The sequence below is a fragment of the Xiphophorus hellerii genome, chromosome 20 (assembly GCF_003331165.1).
Source record: "Xiphophorus hellerii strain 12219 chromosome 20, Xiphophorus_hellerii-4.1, whole genome shotgun sequence".
NCBI classification, from domain to species: domain Eukaryota; kingdom Metazoa; phylum Chordata; class Actinopteri; order Cyprinodontiformes; family Poeciliidae; genus Xiphophorus; species Xiphophorus hellerii.
The window spans coordinates 4422388-4450255 of NC_045691.1; the positions used below are offsets into that span (position 1 = coordinate 4422388).

Consider the following 27868-nt stretch of genomic DNA (forward strand, 5'->3'; position numbering starts at 1 on the left):
CAGAGAGAACCCAACTAGTTTATAAATTCTTATTCTTACTAAATATGGGGAACCAATATGTAGTTCTATACTTTTATTTTTCTGTTACTTTTCTTTTGTTATTTGTTTGTATTTCCTCTAACACATGTAAAGCACTTTCAATTGCTTTGTTGCTGAAAATGTGCTATAAAATTACTTTACTTGACCTTACTTAGACATCCAGATGGAAAAACAAAAAATTTGCAAAATGTGAATTTTGTGTAACCCAGTGTTAAAAACACAAGCAAAAATGAATAAATATTGATTTCATATCTTATTCTACAATGAGATTAAAAAGTATAAATAGATAGATTTCATGTCTTATTTATTCTACAATAAGATTTAAAGAATAATAAAGTTAAAAAGTTCATAAATATATGTATGTAAAACATATATAAAAAGTGCTCAAAATCTTTAAAAACTGTGCAATGCATCTTTAGCGTTTGTTTTTAGTGATGGTTTGAAGAACCAATAGCTGGCGCAGTCGGAATTTACATCAGCCAATAAGGTTGCTTGTCCCGCCCCTTTCACTACTGGGCTCAGATTTTGCTCGGATTGCGTCAGACACGCCTGAGAGCTCAAAGCTACCGGTTGACTCCGCTAATAACCTGGAAGATTCTGTAAAATTAGAGGAAGAATCTTGGAAATCGGTAAGAAAAACAATGCTAACTCAGCTCTGAAAAATATATAATTCAAAATAGTAAATTCGCTTTTATTAGATAATCCCAGAAAGCTTCCGTTGTTGTGAGTGGCTGAAGCCCGGAAATCCCCGCGTAGCATCGGCAAGTACTTAGCTCAGTAAATTCATTGAAAACTGGCTAAAATCCTTAGTAACTGATCAAATTCAATAAAAATAAAATTGTATTGTAAGGTTTTGTATTATTGTTGTGCATATTATATTTTTTCAATGTATTAGCACGATCTGATATTTCAATGGTGCTAATGGTGGTGTAATGTGCTTTTCTATTAGCATTGCTTGAACTTGTTGCTGTTCTGAATAGGTCAGAGGTAATGTAAGTGTCACTAAAATGATTAAAGTCATGAAAAAATGTGTGTTTATTTCTGAAAGATAGAATAATGTATTTTAAGTTGTTTGGTTCACGTTTAAAGATTTGTGTTAAATGATTGTATTTTATTTCGTGTCAAATTATTTTTTGTCGAAAGTTATCGCGAGATTTGTGTACATGTATGAGGCTGCGAGACTTAAATAAGCATAGAAGAAGCAGAAGCTCGTGCCAGAGCTATGTGTAGCAGCCTCATGTCCTGTCGTTGTCAAGGTATTTTGTAGTTATGTTTGTAATGTTTTGTGAATTTATTGGTTATGGTGTTTTAATTACTTAATATTTTGGTTTAGAGTGAACAACGACGAATTATTCGGTTAAAGACCTCCGAAGTGGCAGGCGGCCACGAGGTAACCTTTTTGTCAAAGCACGTGTCACCTGTCTGTTTGTAAATGTATCTATGTCTAAAGCTTTGTGTTTTATTGCTATAGTTTTCACGGCAAAAAATAAAGAGCCCGTCTTAAGGAAGCCGTGCCAGAGTTGTCACTTTGGAGCTACAGGTAATGTTAGCTTGCAATCCACATTCTGGTGTTGGATCATTATAGTGTTGTTGATGTATTTCATTAGCACTTTGATTGAAATATAAACTTTTTTATTACCACATATAATGTAATTAGTTTTACTGATGTGTTGGTGATATGAAACTGTGATAACATTAAAGAAAACTTGAGAAATGACTAAAGATCCCTTTAAATTGTAGCTTAAGCCAATTGATATTAGCGTCCTGTATTTTAATTTGTTCCAGGTCAGTGCCACAGAGACCCCCGGCCCAGAGGACCGATTGAACCGGTAGATGGTGACCCGATTGGTCACCAACAGTGAAACTTTGAATGAACATTTGACAAACACATTGAAAAGATTAAAATGTTTATTGTTTTTTTCCCAAAAGCCTGCACATTTTATTTGTGAACGTGGCTCCATAAAGTTCTCCATATTAAATTCTACTCTTTCCTCTGTTGCTCCCACAAATTCAGATTCTGATCAGGCCCAACATCCCTTATGAGTTTGTGGTATCGGTATTTAGTAGATTGCAGGTAAATTACTATCAAGGCTATTTGAAGCAACCTTCCTTGTGGGTTACATTTGCAGAACAAATCCCCTTTAAAATAAATCTCTTCTCACACAAACTGTGTTTTCATTGAGAAAAATACTTTATTCATTTAAAATCTTTTGGCTTGCATCTGTTTCCAGATGCTCAAAGGAGAAAATAAAGAAGTATTTACATCAGAAAAATACCAGAGCTCTGGCTCATGCTAACACTAACGCAGTAGAGCGTTAAACCAAGTCAGAAGCTCAGCTAGTTGGCGTTTTATTGCGTTTTCAGTTTTTCAGCACACAGCGTCATCAGGACGCCATACAGCAGCGCCCCCGTCAGGAGCAGGGCCGTACTGCAGAGGGGCCTGAGCGACAGCAGCGCCCCCAGCGCGTAGAACAGCAGCAGCAGCAACAGCGTCCGGTAGCTGGCCAGCGGCCGCAGGCTGAGCCGCGGCTGCTGGCGCCGCTCCAGCGCCCGTTGGGACATCGGGCTGCGCCGCAGCCGCACGCAGGAATCCGGGTCCGTCAAGTACCGCCGGCCGAGCCGACCCAGGAAGTCTGAGCGCGAGCAGAGAGCGCCCATCTGGGCCTGGAGCTGAGAGAGGAACAATCACTGATCAGAACGGGAATTTATTCTCACTATGGCCCAAAAATGAAATTACAAATAAGAAAAAATATTTTTATAAAAACGCTTCAATTTCAATCGGCCCTTCTGCACGACGGAGTCTTAAAAGTTCAGTTTAATTACGAGAATATAATAACATTGGAAGAATAAACTTTTACTGGAAAATTGTTTTAAAGTGAAGAGGAAAAAGTCGTTTTAATGAGAAAAAAGCTTTGATTGTTTAGATCCACCAGTTTCTTTCTTCCAAATGGACTCCATTGAAACGGCTCGCCCCAGAACCCGGAACGGATGCTCCAAAAACCCGGACTGGACTCACCTTGTTGTTCAGCAGAGATGATGCCCTATAGAGCAGCCGCACCAGCAGGGCGCTCTCGTAGCTCCTGATTGGCTGCAGCTCTGGATCGCCCTGGTACTGAACCTCAAAGCGGCGCAGGCCGTTTATGATCTGCACACACACACACACACACACACACACACACGTTAAAGCTGGCCGGACTTCCATTCTACTACACGGACACGCTGCATCTCCCAGCATTCATAGTGCGGGACGCCAGCCATCATTGCTGACATCACTAAAGTTACATACACTCACTCCACCCTGATTTAGTCATGGCAGCATCATGCCTGCTGGACCAGAATTCATTTTTTAAACCAGACATTGTTTCAAACTACTGAAAGTAAATCTAACTTCCTTTGAGTGTCTGAGCTGACATAAGAGAGCTAAACAAGACGATTTAGCCGTCTTCATGTTTGTTGCAGGGGTCAAACTCATTTTCATTTTGTTCCACATTAAGGTGATAAAACAGTTCCTTTAAATCTAGACTAAAATCCCAGCAGCTTAGAAACATAAATTATTGATCAACACTCAGATGTGAAACAACGGCTAACTGTAACGCTTCAACTGCTGACTGTGTTTCTATGATTTAGCTTTTTTGTTTTTATGATGTTTAAAGAACCTTGAATCGCCTTGTTGCTGAAATGTGCTGTACAGATAAACTTGATTGATTGATTAAATGTCCTGGACGGGCCGGTTCTGTGTCTGTCCGACCTGTCGGCTGTAATCCGCCTTCGCTGCCCCTCCTTTGTCTAAATGTTGCTTTTTGTTCAGTTTTTTGCACCAAAGTGTGAGATGTGATTTTTTTCACCGCCTCCCATGATGGCTGCAGCCTCAGAAACCCGTCTTCCCAGGTCTTATGCTGTTTGTGTTTCTTTGGACCTGAAGTTAAAATGTTGTTGTGCTTCTGTACAATGACAATAAAGACATTCTGATCTTTTATTATTTTCTATAGCTTATCCCTAAACATAAACTCAATTCATAACTTATTACTTTTTTAACAGCACCAGCAGGAGAAGCTGGTCCTCACAACATATTTTGAAAAATTGTCTTTACGCTGTATCAGAAACAAAGACACACACACACACACACGTTTGTTTTCCATTAGTAGCTAATAATTATTTAAGGGATAATTCAGCTGTAAAGTTGCGCTGTTTTGTCCTTTAACTGAATGTAATCAAATTATTTTTGTGTTTGTGATCATTCCTCGCTGTGTGAGAAGTTTCTTCTGTTCGGTGGCCGACTGACCCGGGTTCTGGATGGTTCCCCAGTTCAAACTAAAATGCCTCTAACGTTAATAAATTATTTTTAACAGCATGAGCCAAACTTTGGCATCCAGCCCCTTGTCGGGTCGGGCACCAACCTGTCTCCGGCCCAGGTCCGTCAGAACCGGCCCAGTCTCGCCCTGGACGCAGTCCGGCAGCTGGTTGGCGCACCCGTCGTCCTGCGCGGTGCCCAGGTTGGCAACAAGTTGGGCAAGCTGGTTCTGGTTCAGCTGCAACGCAGAGACAGCAAGACATGAGGCGCTGCGGCGACCCGGTTCTATTGAGGGATCGGGAACCAGACCGTACCTTAAAGATATGACACAGGTTCTCCAGGGCCCGGTCCAGGAACTCGTGGGTCTTCTTCAGGTACTCGCCGCTGTCCTCGGGCTCGGCGCCGGGAAAAGCATTGCTGAGGTCGGAGGAGGCGAGTCCGAACCAGGACAGGAAGGAGCCGCTGGCAGCCGCCTCGCTGGACTGATCCGAGATCCGCTTGGCCGTGTGGCGGGCCTGTGCGATGATCTGGATCAACCTCATGACCTGCAAGGCGAGCGGTGACACGGTGAGCGACGCCCCAGACCAAACGGACCTGAAGCGGAGCTGCCGGGAACTCACCACTCCTCGGACCTCGGAGCCAAACATCTGCTTGTACTGGCAGTCCTGTCCTTCCAGGGAATACACGTGGCTCTTCACCTTGAACGCCGTGTCAGTCACCATCCGTTGCCGTGGCGACAGGTAGCTGCCCCCCTGGCCCGGCGTCAGGTAACCGCGGGGCTGCCGGTGGGGCAGGACGTGCTCCGGCTCCAGAAACAGCTGCTCACCTGGAGAGGAAGCGCAGAAACACAAAGAGTCGCCCGATCGTTCAGCCGCTGGTCTATGGTGGAGCGCAGAGATCTACATACATCTACATTAGCACACAGTAATGAGAATTTAAATCTCAAACGCCGCTCGGTAGAAACTGCACCAAACGTCCAGAATTAGGAGCAAAGCAGAAGAATAAAATCGCTTGAATTTTTAATTCACTAAAAGAATATTTAGTTAAGAAATGCAAACATGCTTGGGTTAGCCAATTCTGCATTTCTTAAGAATCGGATGCTTTATTTTATTTTTGCACAGAATTACAACAAAATGTCATTTCTGTAAACAAAGACAAATAACCCAACAGACAGAGGAGGCGCTACTATTTTCATTAGATCAGTTAAATATCAGCATCAGGAAACCTTGGCACATATAAGCAACATCTGGAGACAACATGCCAGTGAAGGCGCTGCATTCAGGGAGTGTGTGTTTGTAGCCATGTGTGTGTAAGGAGGTCTGCGAACCCTGTGGAGCCAGCCAACAGTGACATCATCAGAGTCAGAGCGCCTCACGTGAACAAAAATCAAACTTTGATGGATAAAATTTTCCTTTTGAATTTGACACTGACAGACGTGCCGACAATGTAAATTACACCGACTCTTCAATGCAGCATAACCCTTACAAGAAAATTCACAATCTCATTTCAAAAACTGAAAAATATTAAAATTCCACAGAGAAACATGTTTCTTTGTTAAAAAATACAAGGAGACGATTGGATAAAATCCATGAATATAGAAATAGCTTAAAGATGACAAAAATTCTTCAGAGTTCATCTCCAAAACTTTACAGTAATATTAAGAACAATTATCAGTATTGCTTAACTCACGGCGACAAAATTCAAGTGTGTATTTCATTCTCTTGCTTTGCTCCTAATTTTGGACGTTTGCTGCAGCATTTGGTGCTTTCATCGCAGCATTTCCCAGGAATAATCTGATTGGACGACGGCGACCGGCCTGTGATTGGCTGCCTGTCGTTTGAGCCGAGATCAGGCTGAGTGAGAGCAGAGCGCTAGATGTATGCGCCCAGATCAGACTCACTGCACTACATTGGGCCTCACCTCTCTGGATCATGTCTGCCAGGTTGGGCTGGGCCAGAACCTTGGCGGCCCGGAACACCATCAGGGCGTTCTTGGCGTTGACCAGGTCGGTCCGCGTGGCCCGGTTCAGGAAGCCCTGGAACAGCTTGGTGTAGAGCAGCAGGTTCTCGTGGACAAACGGCTCCCTGCGGCAGAGGTCCAGTCAGCAGACAGAACCGGCACCAACCAGAAACGACAGGCGGGTCCACTCACCATTTGTCCGGCACGGTTCTGTTCTGGTCGGGTTGGGCATTTGGCTTCTCTCCTGTGTATCTCCAAGGCTGAATGTAGCTGAGCCACGTCTCCAACACCTGAACGAGATTTATCGCCATCACATTTCTACCTCAGTGAAATACGACAAGAAATCCTTAAACATTAAAATATTGAGAAAAAGTTCAACAGTTTTAGTCTCATTGAAAAAAGTGAAACTCATATTATTGACTTCAGGTCTTTATTTCTTCTCATTTTAATGATTTTTGTTCAGAGAATGAAAACCCTCTGAAAAATAGATTCAGTGTATCGGAAGATAAGAATATTACTAGTCATGGAAAGTTTAGTGGAAGGAAAAGGTTCACCAGCACCACGGTGCTTCAGGAATCTGTGGCAGCTTCAGCAGGAAGGGACTGAGGTTGCTCAGACGGATCCGGTTCTGAGGAGAACCAGAACCCGACTGTTGCTCAGGGTCCAAACGTCTCCTTTTCAGATGAAAGTAAAGTTTGTATTTGATCTGGACACCAAGGTGCTGGAGGTCCAGAGTGAAGCTTCCACAGTCAGCTCAATCTGGGTCAGCAAGTCATCTGCTGGTTCTGGTCCACCGGGTTTTCTCAAGTCCAAAGCAAATGCAGCGTTCTACAAGAACATTTAGAGTTTTTCATGCCGACAGCTATGAGCTGGAAACATCTAGCTGGATGCTAGAAGTTGGCTTCAATCACCATGGCGACTCCAGGCACGGGGCCGGCCAGAACCCCAGAGAGAATCTATGGAGTATTGTCAAGAGGAAGATGAGCTCTCCTCCGTGCTGCTGCAAGGATGAGCCCAGACCAGGCGTTAGTTTTCTGAACATTTTTGTTTAAAATAAAATACTGATCTGGTGTTATTTTATGAGATGCTGAATTTTGGGGTTTTATTCTCTGAATCGTCAGAATGCAAGAAATAAAAACGGAATATTTCACTCAAGGATTTATAAATCAACATCATTTACGAGTTTCACTGAAATGAGTGAAAAAAATACTGAAAATATTGACCTTTTTCTCAATTTTCTAGTTCTTTGAGCTTTTTCCTGTATTAAATTAGACCTTCAGTGAACAAATAAGTTCTTCTAAAAATCTTTTAATTTTAGCCTAACTGGATTTAAATTGTTGGTTGATAATTTCATGTTATATTGTTGGTAATAAACTAAACGCTGCGGTTCGTCCTGAGGTAACGTACGGCTCTGAAGGAGGCGTCCAGCGGCCAGTGTCCGAAGCAATGCTGCAGGAACAGGTAGAGCTTCTGCTGCACAAAGCGCTGCACCACCACCCTGCAGCAGCGCAGCACAAACACAGAAACACGCATCAAACATGCATCTGAATATTTGGCCAAATTACTTAGCAGGATTCGTTCATTCATGCAACAAAATTCAAACAATTTTCAGGAGGTTTTCAAAGTTTTCCAGCAAAACACTTAGCAGATAAAAACAATAGTTTCAATTCAGATTATATGATGTCATTTATTACTGTTATTAATAACGTCTTCTGATAGTTTTCTATAGCAGAGACAAGTTAAGCTAAACTAAAACAAAAGGTTTTGAAATGTTTCACAATGTTTCACCCTAAACACCCGACAACAAAACACTAATTTAACAAAAATATTCTCCAATTTCAATAACTTTGTCTAATGTATTAAACGTTTTTTTATGGGTCGGCAACAGAAGTGACCCAGTGGTAAAAACAAACGTTGTCCAGCCAACCGGCGATAAATTTGAACCGAATCATGACAGATGCAGGAAAGCTTTCCTAGCTAGCTAGCTTTCCTAGTTAGCTAGCTCAGTTAGCGGTAGCCTCAACAGCCTGGGTTGAAAACGCAGCGAAGATTTCGACTCAAACTTTAGCTGAACGGAACAGAAGCACATCCAGATTAAACAGCCTAACATGTAAGGCTGACGGATTTCAGGCAACAAAAATATTTAAACAGAAATTTAAGACTTTTTAAGGCCTTAGTTTTAGATGCATTAATTTAGGAAATATTCTGACTTTTTAAGTTTGCACCCTGAGTAAACATGGCTACCAGGGCCTTTTATAGCTGCTGACCTCTTGAACTCCTCCAGCGGGCTGGTGTGGGGGGGGGAGTGGGCCGGCGAGGGCGGCGGCTCCGGCTTCAGGCTGCTGGAGAAGGCGTGCAGATGTTTCACCAGCAGGCGCACCACCAACACGTGCTCCTCTGACGGATTGAAGGGCTCCTGGAAACACAGCCAATCACAGCGATCCACACCACCAATCATCTCCACCAGCTCCACAAGGCAGCCAATCACAGCAGGCCCCGCCCCAAAGTGAGGTCACATGCCTCAAACCCTTGCGACTCTGGATCAGAATGTGTTTTTTAATAACAGAAAATTTAGTTTTTATTTAGTTTCTGATGTTTGTTTAAGATGTCTTCTAAGAATCTGTTGACGGTTTTGTTTTAATCAAAGTAAACAGGATGAGCAGTGTGACCTCACTTCCTGCTACAGCAGCATGACGCAACGCTTGACCTTCCGCAGCAATCAGCCATCCCATCTGCAGCCAATTACAAACACAGGAACTCATGCAAAGATGGTTGTTGTTACTGGCATTACATGCGCTTTGCAGCGACAGCAGGAAGACGGACAGACGGCCATGCATCAACGCAAGCAATGCGCCCAAAGACCTAAAGCTCTGCTGCAGGACTGCGCCTGCTGTCCAGGATCCTTCTCTGCACAAACCATGAACCTGGACCGGACAGCGAGATAAAGGCTCGCTCATACGTACTGCACTGCAAAAACACAAAACCTTGCCAAGTATTTTAGTCTCATTTATACAGCAAATATGTCAAAATAAGGCAAAACTAACTCACAGGTAACTTTTCAGCAAAATATAGGAGCCAGTTTAAAGTCAGTAATTCCTTGACCAAAACGTTCCAGTTCCACTGGGTCATTTTGTTTGTAACATTGGAAAAAAGTTTTGTTACAAGTGAAATTATTTGTCAGTTGAACTAGAACTTTTTGATTACTGACTTAAAATAAGCTCCTATATCTTGCTGAAAGTTACCCTGTGAGTTAGTTTGGCCTTATTTTAAGTAAACTGACATATTTGCACCAGAAATGAGACAAAAGTATTTTGTAAGATTTAGTGTTTTTGCATCTACAGTATTGCAAAAACCATAAAGACACATTAACCTCATTAAAGAGTAGCTAACCCCAAATAGATTTTTTTTGCTGTTAAACTGTCTAAATTGGTTTTGTGGTGCCATCTTTACATTTCTCTGCAAATTTTGACATTTTTGTGTAAATTTGATTAATTCTGATCTTCTATGTTGAGGAAGAACCCGGCCATGTTGACCGGGTTCTTTGTATACGCATGGCCTGAACTTGGACCCGAAATCTGCAGATTCTGCTTCTGAAAATGGACCGCATCTGGTTTTACTGAAGTTCAGGAAACGGAAACTTGATCTGATTGTTTTAAAAATTCAAATGTTTTCAGATAAATAAAGTTGATTTTCTCAGGAGTCTTTAGCTACGTTTCTGTCCAATTGCCATGCAAATTTCAAACAAACTTCTAAACATCAAAGAAAATGCAAATTATATGCTATTTGTTATTTATCTGCTGATTTGGAGCCAACCACCCCGGGCTAAGCACAGCGTGATTGTCATCAAATGTTGACCCTACGCACGGCTGGAAGAAACAGGAAGTGTAGGTTGGACCAGTGAGACTACTTATTGATTACCTATTAATCATCTTTTTGGATAGCAAGAGGAGATTATTTTTCAGAATGTGAATCAGGTGAAGCTAAAACTGAACTAGAGCAGCTCTAGAACAGACGTTTATATTTTTATGACCAGTTTTGGTTAAATTCTGCTCTGATTGTTTTCTTTCAGCAAATGGCCTTTTTTAGAGTCTGTTTACTCCAGCTAAGGATTAATCAATCCCTAAATTAGTTGACGATTCCTTCACTAATCAATAAATCAGATTAATCGTTTTGGCCCTGCTGTCGGCTGAAGCTATGCGTCGGCATTAAAGCGTGGCAGACCGCGAGCCGCCTCCCTCATGCAGCAGCAGCAGCTAACGCATGCTAACCTAGCATGCTAACCAGAGAAGGATCCTGGACCGAAGCTTTACCTCCAGGAGGCCCCAGGGGGGCGCTGCTGAGTGAAAAGGTAAAAGTACTTGGTAGGTGTGGAGGGTCCCAGAGCCAGGAGGGGCGAGGGGTTGGCACGGCATGCTGGACATATGACTGAGGCGTACTGCAGCAGCGCCAGCTGTTCACCCGAAAGAGGGAGGGGAGTACGGGGGGGGGGGGGGGGGGGGACATAGGGGAGGAGTGCGGGGGGGGGGAGACACAGGGGGAGGAGTGGGGGGGAGGGGACACCAGAAGGAGAGCAACCACAAAGAAACATTTGGCCGAAAATATTCAGGAGGAAAAAACACAACAGGAGACAAAAAGAAGAAAATATTGACTGCAGCAACAAAACGATTCGTCTCTTAAAGGAGAAAAACCAGAAGAGTCCAGATCCGGTTCTACCAGAACCCGGTCCGGTCCTACACAACCCGACCAGCCGGACTCCAGCCTGAGGACCGGCGCTGGACCTCCCGTCTTCCCCGTGATGGAGACGGACAGGCGACCTTTACAGCCCCTGAAGGTCGTCTGCTCCCAGTTTTTACAGAAAATCCTCCAATCAGAATAAAACCAGCTTCACTCAGCAAAAACAAAATCTGGCCAAATATTTTCGGTCTAGTTTCTTGTGCAAATATCTCAGTACAGCTTGTTTTCAGTAAATAACTTCTAAATATAAATTTTAAAACGTTCTAGTTCCACCGGCAGATTATTTCACTTGTAACTTGGAAAAAAGTCTTTATCAGTGAAATAATCTGCCGGTGGAACTGGAACGTTTCCATGAATGTTAAAGAGTTTTTGACTTGAACAAATTCGTACATCTTGCTGAAAACCTGTTGTAACTTAGTTTTGTTGTATTTCATGTGTAACAAGACATTTGTGCTAGAAACTAAAATACTTGGTCACATTTTGTGTTTTTGCAGTGCAACCTCAGCATCCATCCCTACAGCTGAGCAGAACCGACTCCAGCTGGAAGGTTCTGGGTTGGGTGAACAGTGAAAACGGTCCAGAATCTTCCAGCCGCCCCAAGCAGATAAAGTTTCCTCTGAACGGAGCAGTAACAGATCATTTCCTCTGAAATATGAAACAGAGATGCAGCAAAGCAGCAGCCGAGTCGCCTTTAAAATGTTTATTTGGTTTCATTTTTAAAACTGGAAACTAGCAGAAAGTTTCTGCACTGCTCCGAGAGGAAACGTGACGGTGGAAATTGATTCCCGTCCAGGTCGCCATGCGTGTTGTTGAGAGGAACTCCAGTATCAAGTCTGAACAGATTCACAGGAAAAGAAGGATTTTTATCTTTACTGTAAAATGTAACCGGAGGCAGTGGCTGATTTCAGACCGTTGTGGTGAATAAGGTCAGCCGAAGCGATCGATCGGTGCAGCCAAGCAGGAAACCCCCCAGAACCAGCAGAAACCCTGTGTTTTTCAGATTCTTTATCGTCTGTCCTGCTCTTTTCTCCGCTCAGCACTTTTTTTTTTTTTTTAACCCCTCCAGGGGGTCTTTTGTGGGCTCTAGTCTCCCTTATATGATAGTAGGGGAAGGAGAGGGAGGAAGACATGCGGCAAATATCGTCGGGTCCGGGAGTCGAACCCGCGACGGCCGAGTAGAGGACTCAAGGCCTCCAAATATGGGTCGCGCTAACCCCTACGCCACCACGGCACGCCCTCCGCTCAGCATTTTTGGAGTTCAGTTTTGTAGTGATTGGATGACGAGCTGAGGCCGCCTGGAACAGAACCGACTTCAGGTGCCATGCAGCATGCAGAGGAAGACAAGCGACAGGAACATGCCCCATCCAACTGACCGATGAACCAGCACAGATTTCTCTCCAGATTCGACCAGAAGGAATTTGTTAGGCTGAGCTTCAACCGCAGCAGGTGAAGTGCTGCTAATTGAAGTTTAATCGTCTAATTTCATTTATTATAAGTTATTGGGGCCACAGTCAGTGGTTTGTGTCACTACAGAGAAAAAGGTAGATGCATTTATCTGCTTTATGTGTGATAATCAGGATTCAGGTTCAACTGGGTAAATATTAACTAAAGCGCTTAAAAATGCGGCTAAATAGCTGATGTTGATATGATTATAATTTGACGAGTAAAAATAGAACATGACCGATTTTTTTTATTCTGTCTGTCAAAATGACGAACAGTTTGTTTCCAATCACATTTCTGTTATTATTACAGTAGTTATTATTACATGTTAGATATTTATTATTACACGTTAGATATTATTATTACACGGTAGTTATTTATTATTCCACGTTAGATATTTATTATTACACGTTAGATATTATTATTACACGGTAGTTATTTATTATTACATGTTGACATGTACAACTGTTGTTGTTCTGATTGTTTTCTGTCTTGTTGCAGTTACCAGTCGGGGTCGGTGAGGCACGTTCCCTCGTTGGACTCCATCAGCTGCGCTGTGGATGGCGTTCACCTGCAGGTAGCAAACAGCAGAAGAAGAATCATTCATTCATTTTACTGAGCTCTGAATGGAGGCGAGACTTTTAACCTTTTGTCCGTTTAGAGTCCAGGACTCACCTGTCCTTAATAACTTTATGTGAATTAATTCATGAATTTACTGTGATCACACTCTGATGTGGGGAACTAATGTTTAAACATCCTGTTCTGGCTGGAAGGAACTAACGCTGCAGCAAGAAAAGTTTAAAGGTTTCATGATTAGCTGTAATTATCGATAGTCATTATCTTACTGATGTAAGAACAATAAAATACTGTAGGCTGCTTAGTCTTTATGAATGTAAAGTATCAATAAATGTGACTGTGTTAAAGCAGAAATGCATTCTGGGTAGATGCGTATGCTAGGAGCTCATTAAAAATCACTTTGGTTAGCTGCAATGAGGCTGACTACTGATGTTACTTCATATAACCCCAACCCTAAAACCCAAAATGTTCCCTTAGCTAGCAACTAGCTGCAGCTTCTGCCCCCTTTTGGCTGTTCAGCGAACTGCAGGGACGATCATTTTAACCTAAACTAATTCTACTTCCATTCCCTGCGTGGAATTTCGAAATAAGAGCCTTTCAGGTGTGGTTTCTCCTGTGTAGCCTGCTGCCCCTTACCCGCTGTACGGCTGTGATGAAGGTGGGCGGTCCCTCAGCGAGGGCAACTCCCCCTCCTGCCTGAATCGCCATGGCAACCACATCCCTGTCACCAGCTACAGGCGGCGTGGCGCTCAGAGCTGCCGGGTTAGCAGCCTGGACATGAGCGCCGTGAGGATACAGTAGTAGTACCGACATCATGACATCATCATGGACCCCCTCCATATTTCATGACCCCCCCATAGTACCTCATCATGTTGGTTGACTCTATTTTCCTGTTGGTCGCCTTGACTTCCTGTTGGTCGCCTTGACTCCTGTTGGTGACCTCGATTTCCTGTTGGTCGCCTTTTTGACTTCCTGTTGGTCGCCTTTTAGACCTATCCATCCAGCATCCATCCAGCATCCAACCAGCATCCAACCCAAACATGATGTTGTTTCTGACAGTAAGTTCTGGTTCTGGTTCTGACCCGGTTTTCTGACCCGTTGTGTGTGTCAGGAAGCAGTGGTTACCACCCAGCCACCTGCAGGGACCTCAGAAAACGGCCTGCTGCCCCCACCCCACGGCGCCTACATCCATCAGCACGGCGAGCGAGCCAGAGCCATGTCAGCGTCTGGGAAGGTAACCAATCGATCACCAATAATATTATTTTTATTATTTGACCAATCGATCCGATGTATAGCCTCTTCAAAATAATCTGAATGAATCAGTTTCCATCCAGGGACCAAGCAGCTCACCATGGAGGAGAAATGAAAGCTGGAGAACAACAAACTGCAGTAAAACCGAATCATCTGAATATTAAGTTGACTCCGTCCTCTCGTCCCTGCAGTCGTGCTCGGCGCGGGATCAGCTGGCTTTGACGTTGGGTGCGTTGAATTCGGACGCTCCGAGGAGCAGCAGGGACTCTCTGCACTGTTCAAGCGGCTACAGCACCCAGACCACCACGCCGTCCTGCTCCGAGGACACCATCCACACGCACAGTGAGTCCAGAGACGCAGCGCAGCCTGCACCTGACACGCCCGGCGGCGGCGGCAGCTGAACGCTGCTGCAGCTGAACGCTTCCTGTTTCCTTGGTGAACTTCCTTCCCTCTCTTCTGGCTATGAGGACAGATGCTCGTCTCTAGGTTACGTCTTCTCTCATTTCCTGTCTGCTCTGAGGATCGAAATCATTTCAGGAATAAAATAATAATTTTCTGGTTTCAGGTCAGTTAGAATCAAAATAATTATTTCTGTTTGCTAAAAGTGGGTTTAATTTGATCAGGAAGGTGATTTATCTTATCAGCATTATTTTAATGTAATGAATATTTATCATTCCTAACGGCTCAGTGACGTATTGGTCTGTTATTAACACTAAGCTTATATTTGATTCATTAACGTCACTGGGGGATATTTTATAAAATTAATGTTCTCAGTGTTTAGGGCAGCGGTGGGCAACTCCAGGCCTGGAGGGCCTAAAAGTCTCCTGCAACTTTTAGATGTGTCTCTACTTCAACACACCTGAGTCAAATAATGAGGTCATTAGCAGGACTCTGGAGATCTTGACTGCACTTGTTGAGGTGATTCACCTGTTGGATTCAAGTGTGTTGGACCAGAGAGACATTTAAGAGTTGCAGGACACCGGCCCTCGAGGACCAGGATGGCCCACCCCTGGTTTAGGGTGTTAGAAAAACATTTCAAAACATAATTATTTTATTTTAGTTTGCCTTGTTCCTGCAGCAGAAGGCAGAATATCATAAAACATTAACTGTAAATTATACCATGTAATCGTAAATATTTTAGTTAATCTGTTTCAAGAGAAGAGAAGGGGGCGTGACCTGTAGCTGTTGGGGGGCATGGCCTGTGTCTGTTGGGGGCGTGGCCTGTAGCTGTTGGGGACATGGCCTGTGTCTGTTGGGGGCGTGGCATGTAGCTGTCAGGGCGTGGCCTGTGTCTGTTGGGGGGCGTGGCCTGTGTGTGTTGGGGGCGTGGCCTGTAGCTGTTGGGGCATGGCCAGCAGCAGTTTATTGAAAGTGACAGCGATTCTACAGCAGCTGAACTGGCAGAACTGATCAGACTGAAATTGATTATCTAACAATAATTTTAGATCAAATATTTAATGAATATGTTTTGACTAGGCCATGGACCATCCTAAGCTGTGCTAGGAAGCATGTTGGGAACAGCTTGCATATTTCTCTCTGTCTGTTTTGTTGTCTCCAGCCGACTACGAGTCGATCTCTCTCCACGGAGACGCTGACTCCGCCCCCTTCCACCAGCTGTACGGCAGCCGCTCCGACCTGGACAAGTCCTCCACCCTCCCCAGGAACTCGGACCTGCGCTTCCAGTTCAGAGACTTGGCCCATTCCAAGCGGCCGACCTCCACCGTCAGCCTGCTGGCCGACGGTGAGCCGAGTGGCGGCGGCCATCAGCACGCCGTTCACACTGCCACCATCCGCCGCAAGCCGTCCTCCAAGCCGGCGTACCGCCGTGGCACCATCAGCGGCGGCGTGCCCATCCCCATCAGCACGCCGCAGGTCCCGCTGTGGGCAGGCGACGACGGCGTGTTTAGGGCGCCCCCCGCTGGTGGCTTGGGGCACAGCATGCTGTGCACCTCCACCCAGAGCCTCGTCTCCCTGCCTTCCTCCTCCTCCTCTTCCTCGCCGTACTACCAGTTCGTTCCGGGTCACATGCCCGTCCCCGCCGTGCCACCGCTGCCACCAGGGGGCGGCAGCATCAGGCAGCAGCAGCAAAGGCTGCAGCTGCAGCAGCAACAGCTGCAGCAACAGAACCAGCAACAACAGTTTCAGCAACAAAATCAACTGCAGCAACATGCACAGCTGCAGCAACAGAGCCAACAGCTGCAACAAAATCAGCTGCAGCAACCGCAGCAACACCAGAAACATGCACAGCTGCAGCAACAGAGCCAACAGCTGCAACAAAATCAGCTGCAGCAACACAACGAGAAACATGCACAGCTGCAGCAACAGAGCCAACAGCTGCAACAAAATCAGCTGCAGCAACACAACGAGAAACATGCACAGCTGCAGCAACAGAGCCAACAGCTGCAGTTGCAGCTTCAAAACCTGCATCTCCATAATCAGCAGCTGCAGCATCAGCAGCAGTACAGCCCAGCTGCAGCAATCCCACCGCCCGTCTCCAACCAGCAGGACGCTGCAGGCGCCGATATGCTGACGCTCATCAGGAAGGTGAAGCTGAAAAGAACCCTGACCAACGACCGCTCGGCCCCCATGCTGCCGCCGCCGCCACCGGGCCTCTGAGGCTGCAGCAGCATCATGCAGCATCGTGCCGCGACGGCTCCTCTTCCTCTGACAGAGGTCCATGTTCGCGTTCTGACCTGCAGCTCCGTTCAGACTCCCGTTTCCATAGTTACTGCAAAACAAACCGTTCGGGTTGCGGATCCCTTGTTGGGCCGGGTGCGTTTGATTCGTTGCCTGCAGACTTCCAGGTGGGCGGGGCTTAACAAGCTCCTCTGTTTCATGGTTGGTCCTGCTGTGACGTTTAGTTGGTACCGGACCGGGTCACAGGTCCGATTCCCCCCCAGCTAAAACCAGACTGTTTCCATGGAAACAACTAAATTTGTTAATGAAGACGAATGTTGGCTTCACTGTAAACAATCAGAAGGTTCCAAACAGGATGGAAGTTCTGCTGTTAGCCTGTTAGCGTAGCGGTTAGCGTAGCTGGTTATGATGAGCAGCTCCAACATGACAGGAAGGCAGATTTTGACCTGATTTATCTCGTATTCCTGATAAAATAGTTTTTTAAAATCCAAAACTGAATTCTTGTAGATAATTTAGAGAAATATTTTACTCTGTAAAGATTATTTTGTTAAATTAAGATAATAATGTACCAAAAACATGTTTTGGGTTTAATTTTTGTTTAATTATTCATGTTTTTTAAATGCTCCAAACATTTTTAGACTAGATGTTTGTTTTTATTCTTAAAAGTTAAAATATGCAAACATTTAGTTTATTTTCCCTCAGTTTCTTTGCAGAACTGATCGACTCTTTAATGTTGATTCAATCGTCTTAAACTCATTTAATATTAAATCAAGTGAATTAATGAGATTCTGCGCTGGAAGGAGGAGCTATTCAGTTATTAAAGTCAGAAACAGTTGAGTAAATAAAAAGCTTTTAATCTTATTTATTCCAGATTTAAATGATTTATCTGCAGAGTTTGGTTGGGCTGAAAAAGCTGGTTCTGTTTTCATCCTGGCCCGGTTTCATTAAAGTGGAGCAGCAGATTTCCGAACATTGGAGGATTTTTAATTTTAGTTTTCTTCCTCAGTTGTTAAAGTTTACAGAAATAAATCAGGACGTTTTTGCTGAACGTCTTGATTTTATTATGCAAACATTTTATTTGGTAAACTTTCCAAACTGATTTGTGTTTTGCATCGCAGCTTTTCTGATCAGCTGATTGGCTGTTTGGACCCGACTCTTTCCTGTGAATATTGGAGCTTCTGTTCCTAGAAGAGTTTTTTGTATAAAAATATTTCAGTTGATTTGATGTTTTGCCGCTCAGCTTTAAGGAGGAAACCTGATTGGACTGAACGCAGGAGGTGGACCCGTCTGGTTCTGTTTGGGATCAAGAACAATAATAATAATAATGAGAATAATGACAGCTGTCTTAGTGTTTACTTTGATCCGTTTCTACTAAAACTGGAACTTCAAACTTTTGTTTTGGGTAAAGCTGCAATAAAAACTTGTCCAGAATTTTGCCTCCAGTGTTTATCAGGAAATCTGGTTATTATTATTATTATTGCAGGTTTACTTCGGTTTCATGACGTTTTTAAACTGGAAAACATTTCCTCTGACTTTTATCTGAAACGTTGGATCATTTTGTTTTGTTTTGCTCTGAAAGTTCAGTTGTTTCATATAAACTCCAGCAGGAGAAAAGTCGAACTTTTGGATCTGAAACTAAATGTTGAAGTTATTTTGTGGAGAAAAGGGTAAAGTGATTTGCAGACCAGCTTCTCTGAAACCCAGAACTTTGTGCCTGAAACACGTCGAGAGAAAAAACAGAAAAACTTCATTTATAGGAAAGCTTGCAATGCAGCCAGCGACCACAGAGGGCGCTCGTTGGTTCAGTGAACTGACTCTTAACCAGTTCAGACTGGTTAAAATGACTTGTTTCATGTTCATAGTTCAGCCCTAGACGTTTTTGAAAAGTTTCACCTTGAACCAGTTCGTTCATTCAAGAATCGTATTGATTAGGACTTGATCAGCGTATTGATTAGGATCCTATCGGGCCCGATTTTCTGCTGTCATTCCTAAATTCAGTTTCATCAACAGAAAAGGGAAATTACACAACAACATTTTTAATTCCATGTAAATATTTGGGCTGATTTTAATTTTGCTGTTTTGGTCAATAACTAATAATTATTTTAAAAATTTATATCTAATTTATTTCCCTTTTAACACCATAATAAACATTTCCGTTGTGCTTCGTCACGGTCACAAATTAATCAATTACTGATAATAAATGAAAAGACTAACTGGACTTCATCATCAGGAAGTGTGAAGGGTTCAGTTTGATCAGCTGGGGTCAAAGGTCACACTGAATGTTTTAATGTCACCGCGTGATGGGATCAAATGATCCCTTTTCATCATCATCATGATGACTCGGCAGGAAGTGGATCTTCAGTCACAGGGTTAGGGTATCACAGCTGCAGTTCCTGCTGTGCTCCAGCAGGGGGCTCATGTTGCTCCAGCTGCAGTTCCTGCTGTGCTCCAGCAGGGGGCGCAGCAGACCGGCTGCTGAGTGTTTCAGCCTTCAGGACCTGGAAACTCAAACTTTCTGTTCTTTATATCTGCTGCTGATGGAGAAGGAACATTTTATTTCTAAATTTTTAAACATAAAAGTAATTAATGTTCCAAAACTGGTTTGTCAAAAATACATCCTTTAAAAAAAACATTATTGTTCTTATTTAAATTATCCTTTTTTGTCAGATTGTTCTGAAATATTCTGAAGGTTTTAGTTAATTTTGTTGTGAATTCAGACTCTGGAATCTTTCATGTGAGTTTCTACATTTGGTGATAAATAAATAAACTATTATTTTCTGATAATAAATCAGAAACCCCTTACTGGGGTTTCTGATTTAAGGAATGACCCCTTAAATCAGGGGAATGATTTAAGGAGGGGTCATTTAAGGAATGACCCCTCCTTCTCCTTCTTACATTTTCTCACTAAAGTTTAATTTCTGAACCATGAGTCAGCACTTTGCTGTTCTTCCCAGGTGACTCAGCGCCTCTCCCCTCCCCCACCTGTTGACTCAGAGATCAAACTGCATCCCTGAGGATGATGACAAGGCGCTGCAGCTGATTGGCTCTTGAGGCCGGCTCGGCTGTGACGTCACGTTGGACCCAAACTCCAATCTGTTCAAGGACCTTCAGAACTTTCTGCTGCTCTCTGAACAACCATGACCAAATTTCCACAGAAAACTGACATTTTTAGATTTAGCTTAAATTTTCTAGAAAACGTGGAAATTTTTGAAAAGTCAAAATTGTTAAACTTTTCAAGTTCAGAAATTTCCAAGTTTAAATTTCTGAGATTATTCTCAAAATGTAAAATCTTCTTTTCCTTTTAGGAGTCGCCGCCGCCGCGAGTTTTCGTCCTCCGTGTGCAAAACGCTCCTCCAAATTTACAATAATAACAATAAAAGCTTCTGACCTGCAGTGCCTCCAGAAACTCTGGTAGTTGAATCATTTCTACTCAACATTCATCAGCTTGCACAAAAATGTATTAATCTACATTATGCAACTGGGGATCAGATCAACAGGCCCTCGGCCCCCACCCGTCCACACTGCGCCCCTTTGGCCCCTCCCGCAGGTGGCGGGCCCACCTGGGGGACCCATGTCTCCTCATTGGGCTGAGCCCGGCCACTGGGCGCTCGCCAACGTGCCCCATCCCGATGACCCGTGTCCGGGTGAGGGAACACTGAGTCCAGTGATTGTGTGCATCATAAAGGGTCTTCAGGCTGCGCTGTGTCTGCCTTGGGTGACCTTACCAGGGGCATGAAGCCCCAGACAGCAGAGCTCCTAGGATCATGGAGAGGAGCAGGAGATCGACAGGCAGATCGCTGCACTGCTCTCGATTTACCAATCGATCTACGTTCCCACCCTCATCTGTGGTCTTTTTGGGTCGAGACAGAAGGAATGAGATCGCGGATACAAGCGGCCGAAATGAGTTTTCTCCCCAGGGTGTCTGGGCTCTCTAGAGAGAGAAGCTCAGCCATCCAGGAGGGACTCAGAGTAGAGCCGCTGCTCCTTCACGTCGAGAGGAGCCAGTTGAGGGGCATCTGGTCAGGATGGACGCCTCCCTGGGAGGAGTCCAGAGGGACGATGTTCCTCTGCTGGGAACGCCTGGAGGAGCCGGACCAGGAGGCTGGGAGGGAAGTCTGCTGACCCCGGCAGAGGAAGATGGACGGACAAATGGTTCAACAATGAAACATTTTACAATATCAGATACAGAAATGAAGAAGTTCTGTTATTTTAACTGGATAACAGAAAATTAAAATAGATTTTTATTCAGTTTATTTGATCAGATCAGTGGTGATCTGATCCACACAAACCGTTACGCAATTAATAAAACAAGATCCGTCTGACACGAATGTCAAAACATAAAATTAGATAATAAATAAAAATAAATCACTGCAGCAATTCATCAGCAACTTTAAGTCGGGAAATTAAATACATTTTGTTTCCAATATGTGATTTTAGTTTGAATTATAATAAGAAATAATGAAAACAAACTTACCAGTGAGGAGAAATAAATTAAGTTTTTTTGTAATAAGAATAACGGCCGTTAAGATCACCTTGTGACGTCATTGTCCATATTGAGGGGAGGAGCCAGACAATTTATTCAAAAACAGAAAAAGCACATTCCCATTAATATCTAAACTTTTCTCTCTTTCAGTGGAGATTGATTTCATATTCTTGTTATTTTAATACATTTCAAACCAAATCTAAACAGGAAATATCTCGTCTTATTTTCCTTTGATCTTCTACTGAAGAGAGCCAATCACCAAGCAGAGACCAAACAAGGCGGGTCGGAACCAGAACCTTCCAGGACATCAGATATGAACAACTCGGGTTATTTCTGGCTGCACAGCTGAGATATTTATGAACATGAAGATAACTAATAATATATAAGGCAGTGAACACGGAGACCTGCGTCAGAAATAAACCGCTGCGTCATTTCACAGACTCGTCCTTTAAATTTAGCCTCACTCTGCTGCAGGAAGCCCAGCCTTTCACAATAAGAGCATGTTGAAATATGACATATTTGTTTCAGAAAGTATTTAGAGAAAGGAACCAGAACCACCTATGATTTCTCCAGAACTCTGTGTGGATTATCTTTGCTGCAGCTGGACGCAAAAGTAAAGAAGAAAATATGGTAAAGATTCGTTACTAAAAATCAATTTGTGCCTAAAATAAATGTTTGACATCATCTCCACAGGATGCAGCTGGAAATAAATCATTCAGTCGGTTCGGATCATTCAGACGAGCCCAAACTAAACTCAAATGTTCGGTTTCTGTTCTTCTGCGAGCGTATCGTCCCAAAGTCACACTGCCTCCTACAGGCCAGACTGCGTCATTTCCGGTGCTATGTTACTGAATGAGTTTTCAATCTCCTGATGTGTAAACGAAAATGTTTCTGAAAACGTTGTCATGGAAACCGGGCCATAACTTCATCTGACCCAAATGTTCCAGTGAAAGTTAAAACTGACCTTTTTGTTGGGTTTGTTCTGCACATTTACATGAAACCACCGAATGTTTCCTCTGAAACGGCCCAGTTTGAAAACGGGTCCCAGAGAACAATGGTTCTGAAACGTACCGGTGTCCGTTGTCTTGTAAACAGAGTAAATGGATCTTTTCTGCCAGGGAATCCCTATGACTCAAAACTGCTGCTTCCTACGATCCACAGAAGAAGAAACTACTGACAATGCTGCTGTTACAACAGTTCGTGTTCCCCCATCAGATACGGTTCCCTCAGCGGCTCTTCACCGCCCAGGTGGTAAAATACACGCCTGCTTGTTCAGCGCTCTTATCTAGAGAACGGAATTACGCATTACCACAAGGTAGGACGGATTTAGGGGTAGCACAGATAAACAGAACACCTGGACTCGGCCTGTTCAGCGGGAACGAGCAGAAACTCGTTGCCAGGGAAACCACCTCGGTGAACTTCTGTTCCTCTCCGCTGATTGGCTGGCCGATGCCGCTAAACCCGCCAAAACGTTGTGCAGCCAATGAGGAGAGCGGAGGGCGGGGCTTGAGTAAGCAGCTGGGAGAGAGAAACACACTCTAAAAAATAACAGCAGGAGGGAGAGGGAGGCGACGCTCAGCTGATTCTCTGGTCCAACAGCCGAGCAGCCCTAATGACGTCATTACGTGACTCAGGTGTGTTGAAGTAGAAACGTGTCTAAAAGCTGCAGGACTCCAGGTTCCCTTCTGGGACAGATGGATAATATCAAAGAGTCAAAACCTACCAAATGTTTTTCATCTGGTTTCTGGTTGCAGAAGCTGCAAAGCAGCAGCACAGAGGAAGATTCTCCAGAGAATCATTAAATCTGCCCAGAGGACCATCTGCTGCTCTCTAGGACTCCACCGGTCCGGTCCGGTCCGGTCCGGTCCGGCTGCCCCAGGACAACCAGGAGCGACTTGTCACAGCTGGACGCCATCAGCTCCAAAGGAGCGCATACTGCCAGGTATCACCTGCTTTCATTGTAATGCATGTCATTTTATTGCATAGTTCCTATAATGATAATAAAGTTTATTATTATTATTGTTGTTATTATTTTATCTCTGTTCACTTACAGGTAACTTTTCAGCAAGATATAGAAGCTTGGTTAAAGTCAACAATATTTTAATATTTATAAAAAGTGCTAGCTGCAGGCGTTTTATAATCTTGTTTTAAGCTAAATAATCTGCCAGTAGTTCATTTTATCATTAGTCAATAAATATTTACTGAAAACAAACATACTGGTAGTTTAGTTTTAATTCAGGTGAAGTCAGATATATGCACTAGAAACTCATTAAAAATAGTTGGTGTTTTGTTTTGTGTTTTTGCAGGATTTCCAGACTGAGCTGCTCGTCCAGAGAAGAGCTTCTGCTGTGACCTCTCCATCACCGGCCCGTTCCTCGCTGACCTTTGACACCGACTCTGTGTTTGTGTCTGCAGCCTGAGAGACGGTTGAGTCTGAAACACAGAAGATCAGCTGAACAGGTGAGGCTTCGCTCCACCGCAGGTTTTGATGCTCGATTCTTGTGTTTTGCTAAAATGTGCTATTTTTTCTTCGTTGTCGTTCCTACTGCTAATTAAATTTGATGAAAGATGATTTGAAGAAGAATTCAGTGTGAAACGTTTTCAGCGCCACCCAGCAGCGCTCTGTTTAGGCAGTAAAGATGGCCGCCACCATCACTGGATGGGTTTTGCTGAGAGCAACATTATGGTCAGCAGACGAAAGAAGCTGATAGAAAGCTAACAGCTAACAGCAACGGCCTTTAGTGGACCTGCAGCTTCTGACCCGGTTCTGTTTGGATGTTGGACCAAACAGAACCGAGTTGTGATGCGTTCACTGACTGCTTCATCACTTCATCAGATTGACCGTTTGGCTTCTTCTGCTGCTGAATTGTGACGTATGTCGGCTGAAACGTGACGTTCAGCCTGCTGACGTCTGGAAACGATGGGATTTAGTTTAGTTGGAAGCGGCGGGCCGCACGCTGGCGCAGTCGATGGCGGCGTGGCCTGGCAGCACGAAGGTCCGGGGTTTGATTCCTCCCTCAGTCCAGGTTGACGGGTCTCTAAGTTCTCCTTGTCTGGATGGTTGTTTGTGTCTGTATGTTGTCCTGTGATGGACTGGAGACCTGTGCAGGTGACCCCACCTCTCGCCCTTTGACCTCTGAAGGTAGACAGCAGCACCCTCTGGACTCCGATAAGGATGAAGACGACGGATCTGGAAGAGGATCAGATTTGTTTTTTATTTTGGGTGGAATGACGGTGGGAAATGAGAGGAATGTCGACTGATTCTAGAAAACTGATGCTAAAAAGCAGCTCAGCATTTTTTACAGTGTGCAGTAAAAAATCAGATCTGCTGAAGTTCATCCAAGAATCACTTCCTGTAGCGAGAAAGGCTTTCATTCAGAACCACGCTCCCCGGGAGAACCGGAACCGACCCGGTCTGGTCCGGTCCGGTCCGGTCCAGGTCGGTTCCGGTTTGTAAGGAGCTTGAAATCCTGGAAAATGCCTGGATTTCATTGAAGTGTTTTCAAGGTTTGGAAAATTCTTGATTTCAGTGTAAGGTCCTTGAAAATTCTTAATTTTCAAACTGCAGTAAAGTAATAAAGTTTAATGATTAAAAGCTTAACATTATTTACAGATGTTTACATTCTTTACATATTTCATATTTTTTCTTCCTCGCTGCCTGGAGTTGAATCTGAAGTAAAAAAAAATTTCAAAGAATTATTAATAACAGTAAATGATGTCATGAAATAGTGAACTGAAGCTTTCTTTTTAGTTCATTTGTATTGTTTTAATTTATGAGCTGAATGTTCCTGCAGCTCTCCTGTTGTCGCCTGGTTCACACGCTGGCCTCGGCGGCCGGGTTTCTCCGGGTCGGCCGTTTCCTCCTAAAACACGGTGGACTGACCGCCGACCGAAACGCAGCGTCTGAAGAGAAAGTGATGAATGAGAGTCGAGTATTTGAGGATTTTTCCAGGAAGAATCTCCCTGCAGACGAATCTCTGCTCACATGGCTGGTCGTTATTCTCAATTCAAAGACTATATAAAGACAAAACATTTTCAATTCAGAAATCCTTTTTGCATCTAAATTATTGAATAAGTATCTAATGGAATAATAATAGAAATATTTTCATCTGTTAGAGTCTGTGTGATGAATTTAGTGACACTAACAGGTTGAAGTGATGTTAACCAGTAACTGCTGATGGAGACGAACGCTGTGGTTTCCACACCTTTCATCCCCATAAACATGGACTATTCAGACTGGGAAACGTGTTGCACAAAGAGAAACAAGGTGTTTGTGTGTCCAGCTGGCCCGCAGCATGACTTCCTGCTCTGAGCTGCTTTTCAGCCAGAAACTCTCAGATTATTTAAAGAGAAGCTGCGTTAACTCGTCTTCATGAATGCTTATCATGATAAACATATTGATATTTATCTGGAGTTGTGCTCCAGTTCGTTGAGAAATGATGAAATATCAATTGCTAATTTGAAGCAAACTTTTAAAATGTGATGAAAAGTAAAATGGGAATTAGACGGATTTCCATCTGCTGGCACAAACCCGACCAGAGACTTCCTGTTTCCGTTTCTCCTTCTGTGCATTAACTCTGACTTTTCAGTTCTGCTTCCATCAACTTGTCGTAATGCGACACTTTGACACGCAGATAAAAACGGTTGATGTGGAGAACAGCCTGAGTGACCTTTGACCTTCACTCAGCTGACTCTGAATGACATGCAGGCGTTCTGTAACAAGACAAACACTAAATCTTCCCAAACATTTCTGCTCTAGTTTTTCTAGCGGGGATCTGGGCTGGTTAGTGGGGATCTGTGCCGGTTAGCGTTTAGCGGGGATCTGGGTTAGCGGTTAGCGGCTAGGAAGGATCCAGCTCTAGATCTGATGCAAACGAGTTGCCTGAAGCAACACAAACAACAGGAAAGTTTTTAGTGTTTCACCTGTCCGGTTCAGCCGCTTGGGGAAAACCCTGATAAAAAACAAAACTGATTTGTTTTCCTTTAACTGCAATCAGCCGGAAATCAGCTCCCTGCTAATAATTTGCATGATTTATAACACTGTTTCAATATTTTCCCTTCAGGACATATTTGCATAAAATATTTCCATATCAAACGTTTTTTATTTGCTTTCAAATCAACCGATCTGAAACTGAACGCTGCAAAATACAAAATCTTACCAAATAGTTTTGTGTTGTTTCCAGTGCAAATCTTGCTCGAAAGTTACTTGTAGTTAGTTTTATCTTACTGTCATAAAATATTTACCTAAACTAAACAGAAATACTTGATAAAAATTTTGTGTTTTTGCAGTGAAAATATTTGATTTTCATGAACGAGTGACTCTAAAGTTAGAGAATGAAGGAGAGAAGAAGACAGTAAAAGGATGTAAAATGTCCAAATAAGGACTTCCTGTCGGCTGCAGCTGCTGGTCCTGAGATAAGATGTCCGTTTGCCTGTTTGCTCAGCGAAGCCGATCGCTTTGAGGCTTATCGCTACCCATCAATCATTCACAACGCTCCGGATTACACAGGAAGCTGGATTCAGGCGCTGGGGTCACATCCTGCCGCCGTGTGGTTCTGGTTCTGATGAATGTTTTCACACCCTGCCGCAGACTTTAATGGTTTTACTGGGATTTTATGTGAAACATCATAAACTGGTGGTGGCTTTCATTTTATGTCAAATAAAAATCCAAACGAGGCGTCAGGAATCTGAGTTTATCCTTTGGAGTTGATTTCCTCCAGCCTGGAAACATTCACACTGCAAAAACACAAAATCTTGCCACTTATTTTAGTCAACTTTCTACTGCAAATGTCTCAGTTCACCTAAAATAAAACAATCGAACTTCAGAGTAACTTTTCACAAACTAAAGTCAATAATTCTCAAATATCGACAAAGTTTTCTTCCTATGGCAGAAATAATCCCATTAGATTATTCCACTAATAAAATGGGAAAATGCGACAAAAATGATTTTTTGTTTTACAGTGTAAACCTCTCAGCTGCCTTTTTGTTTTACAAGTTAAAACTTTTCCTCCCCTCCCCGACCTGTTGCTGGTTCCAGCATGATGAACCTTCGTAGCCTGGGACTCGGATCAAACGAGTCGTAGTAAAGCTAAATTGAAGCCACACTTTTCAGAATTTTATTGACATAAGTTTGGATTTGGTTCTGACCCGGTTCTGGTTCTGGTGTGATGAGGGTGTGAAAACGTTGCAGAGTGAATTAATCTGATGTCTGGCGCTGAAGTGGGTCAGTTTTGCTTCGTGCTCCCAGAGTGGCTCCTGTAGACCGCCACGCTTCAGACGCTGGTTCTGGTTCTGGTGGTTCTGGTTCTGATTCTGCTGACGTCCTGCTGTGACCCAGAAGAGAAACTAATAAAACAGATTCAGGTTTTAATTGGGTAGAAAAACCGTGAATGAATGAATGAATGAATGGATGAATGAATGAATGAATGAATGAATGAATGGATGAATGAATGAATGAA

At 43.6% G+C, this 27868-nt stretch overlaps 2 protein-coding genes and 1 long non-coding RNA gene across 3 annotated transcripts; 2 read left to right on the plus strand and 1 right to left on the minus strand.

Moving 5' to 3' along the window:
* Positions 1-2207: 2207 nt before the first annotated feature.
* LOC116710398 (sphingomyelin phosphodiesterase 4-like) lies at positions 2208-10720 on the minus strand. The gene is made up of 10 exons (XM_032549422.1): positions 10600-10720; positions 8557-8705; positions 7697-7787; positions 6482-6579; positions 6251-6414; positions 4951-5156; positions 4645-4875; positions 4437-4568; positions 3056-3184; positions 2208-2709 (listed from the first exon to the last, which is right to left on the minus strand). Exons 1-10 carry the CDS (start codon positions 10708-10710, stop codon positions 2389-2391), a joined length of 1632 nt encoding a protein of 543 aa, XP_032405313.1. The 5' UTR covers positions 10711-10720; the 3' UTR covers positions 2208-2388.
* Positions 10721-12466: 1746 nt separating this feature from the next.
* LOC116710399 (putative uncharacterized protein DDB_G0289263) lies at positions 12467-17216 on the plus strand. Its single transcript, XM_032549423.1, has 5 exons — positions 12467-13040; positions 14151-14273; positions 14482-14632; positions 15849-16522; positions 16586-17216. Exons 1-5 carry the CDS (start codon positions 12921-12923, stop codon positions 16904-16906), a joined length of 1389 nt encoding a protein of 462 aa, XP_032405314.1. The 5' UTR covers positions 12467-12920; the 3' UTR covers positions 16907-17216.
* Positions 17217-22977: 5761 nt separating this feature from the next.
* Positions 22978-25512, plus strand: LOC116711192 (uncharacterized). The gene is made up of 3 exons (XR_004337182.1): positions 22978-23352; positions 23717-23870; positions 25205-25512. It is a non-coding gene; the product is annotated as an uncharacterized LOC116711192 (long non-coding RNA).
* The last annotated feature ends 2356 nt before the right edge of the window (positions 25513-27868 follow it).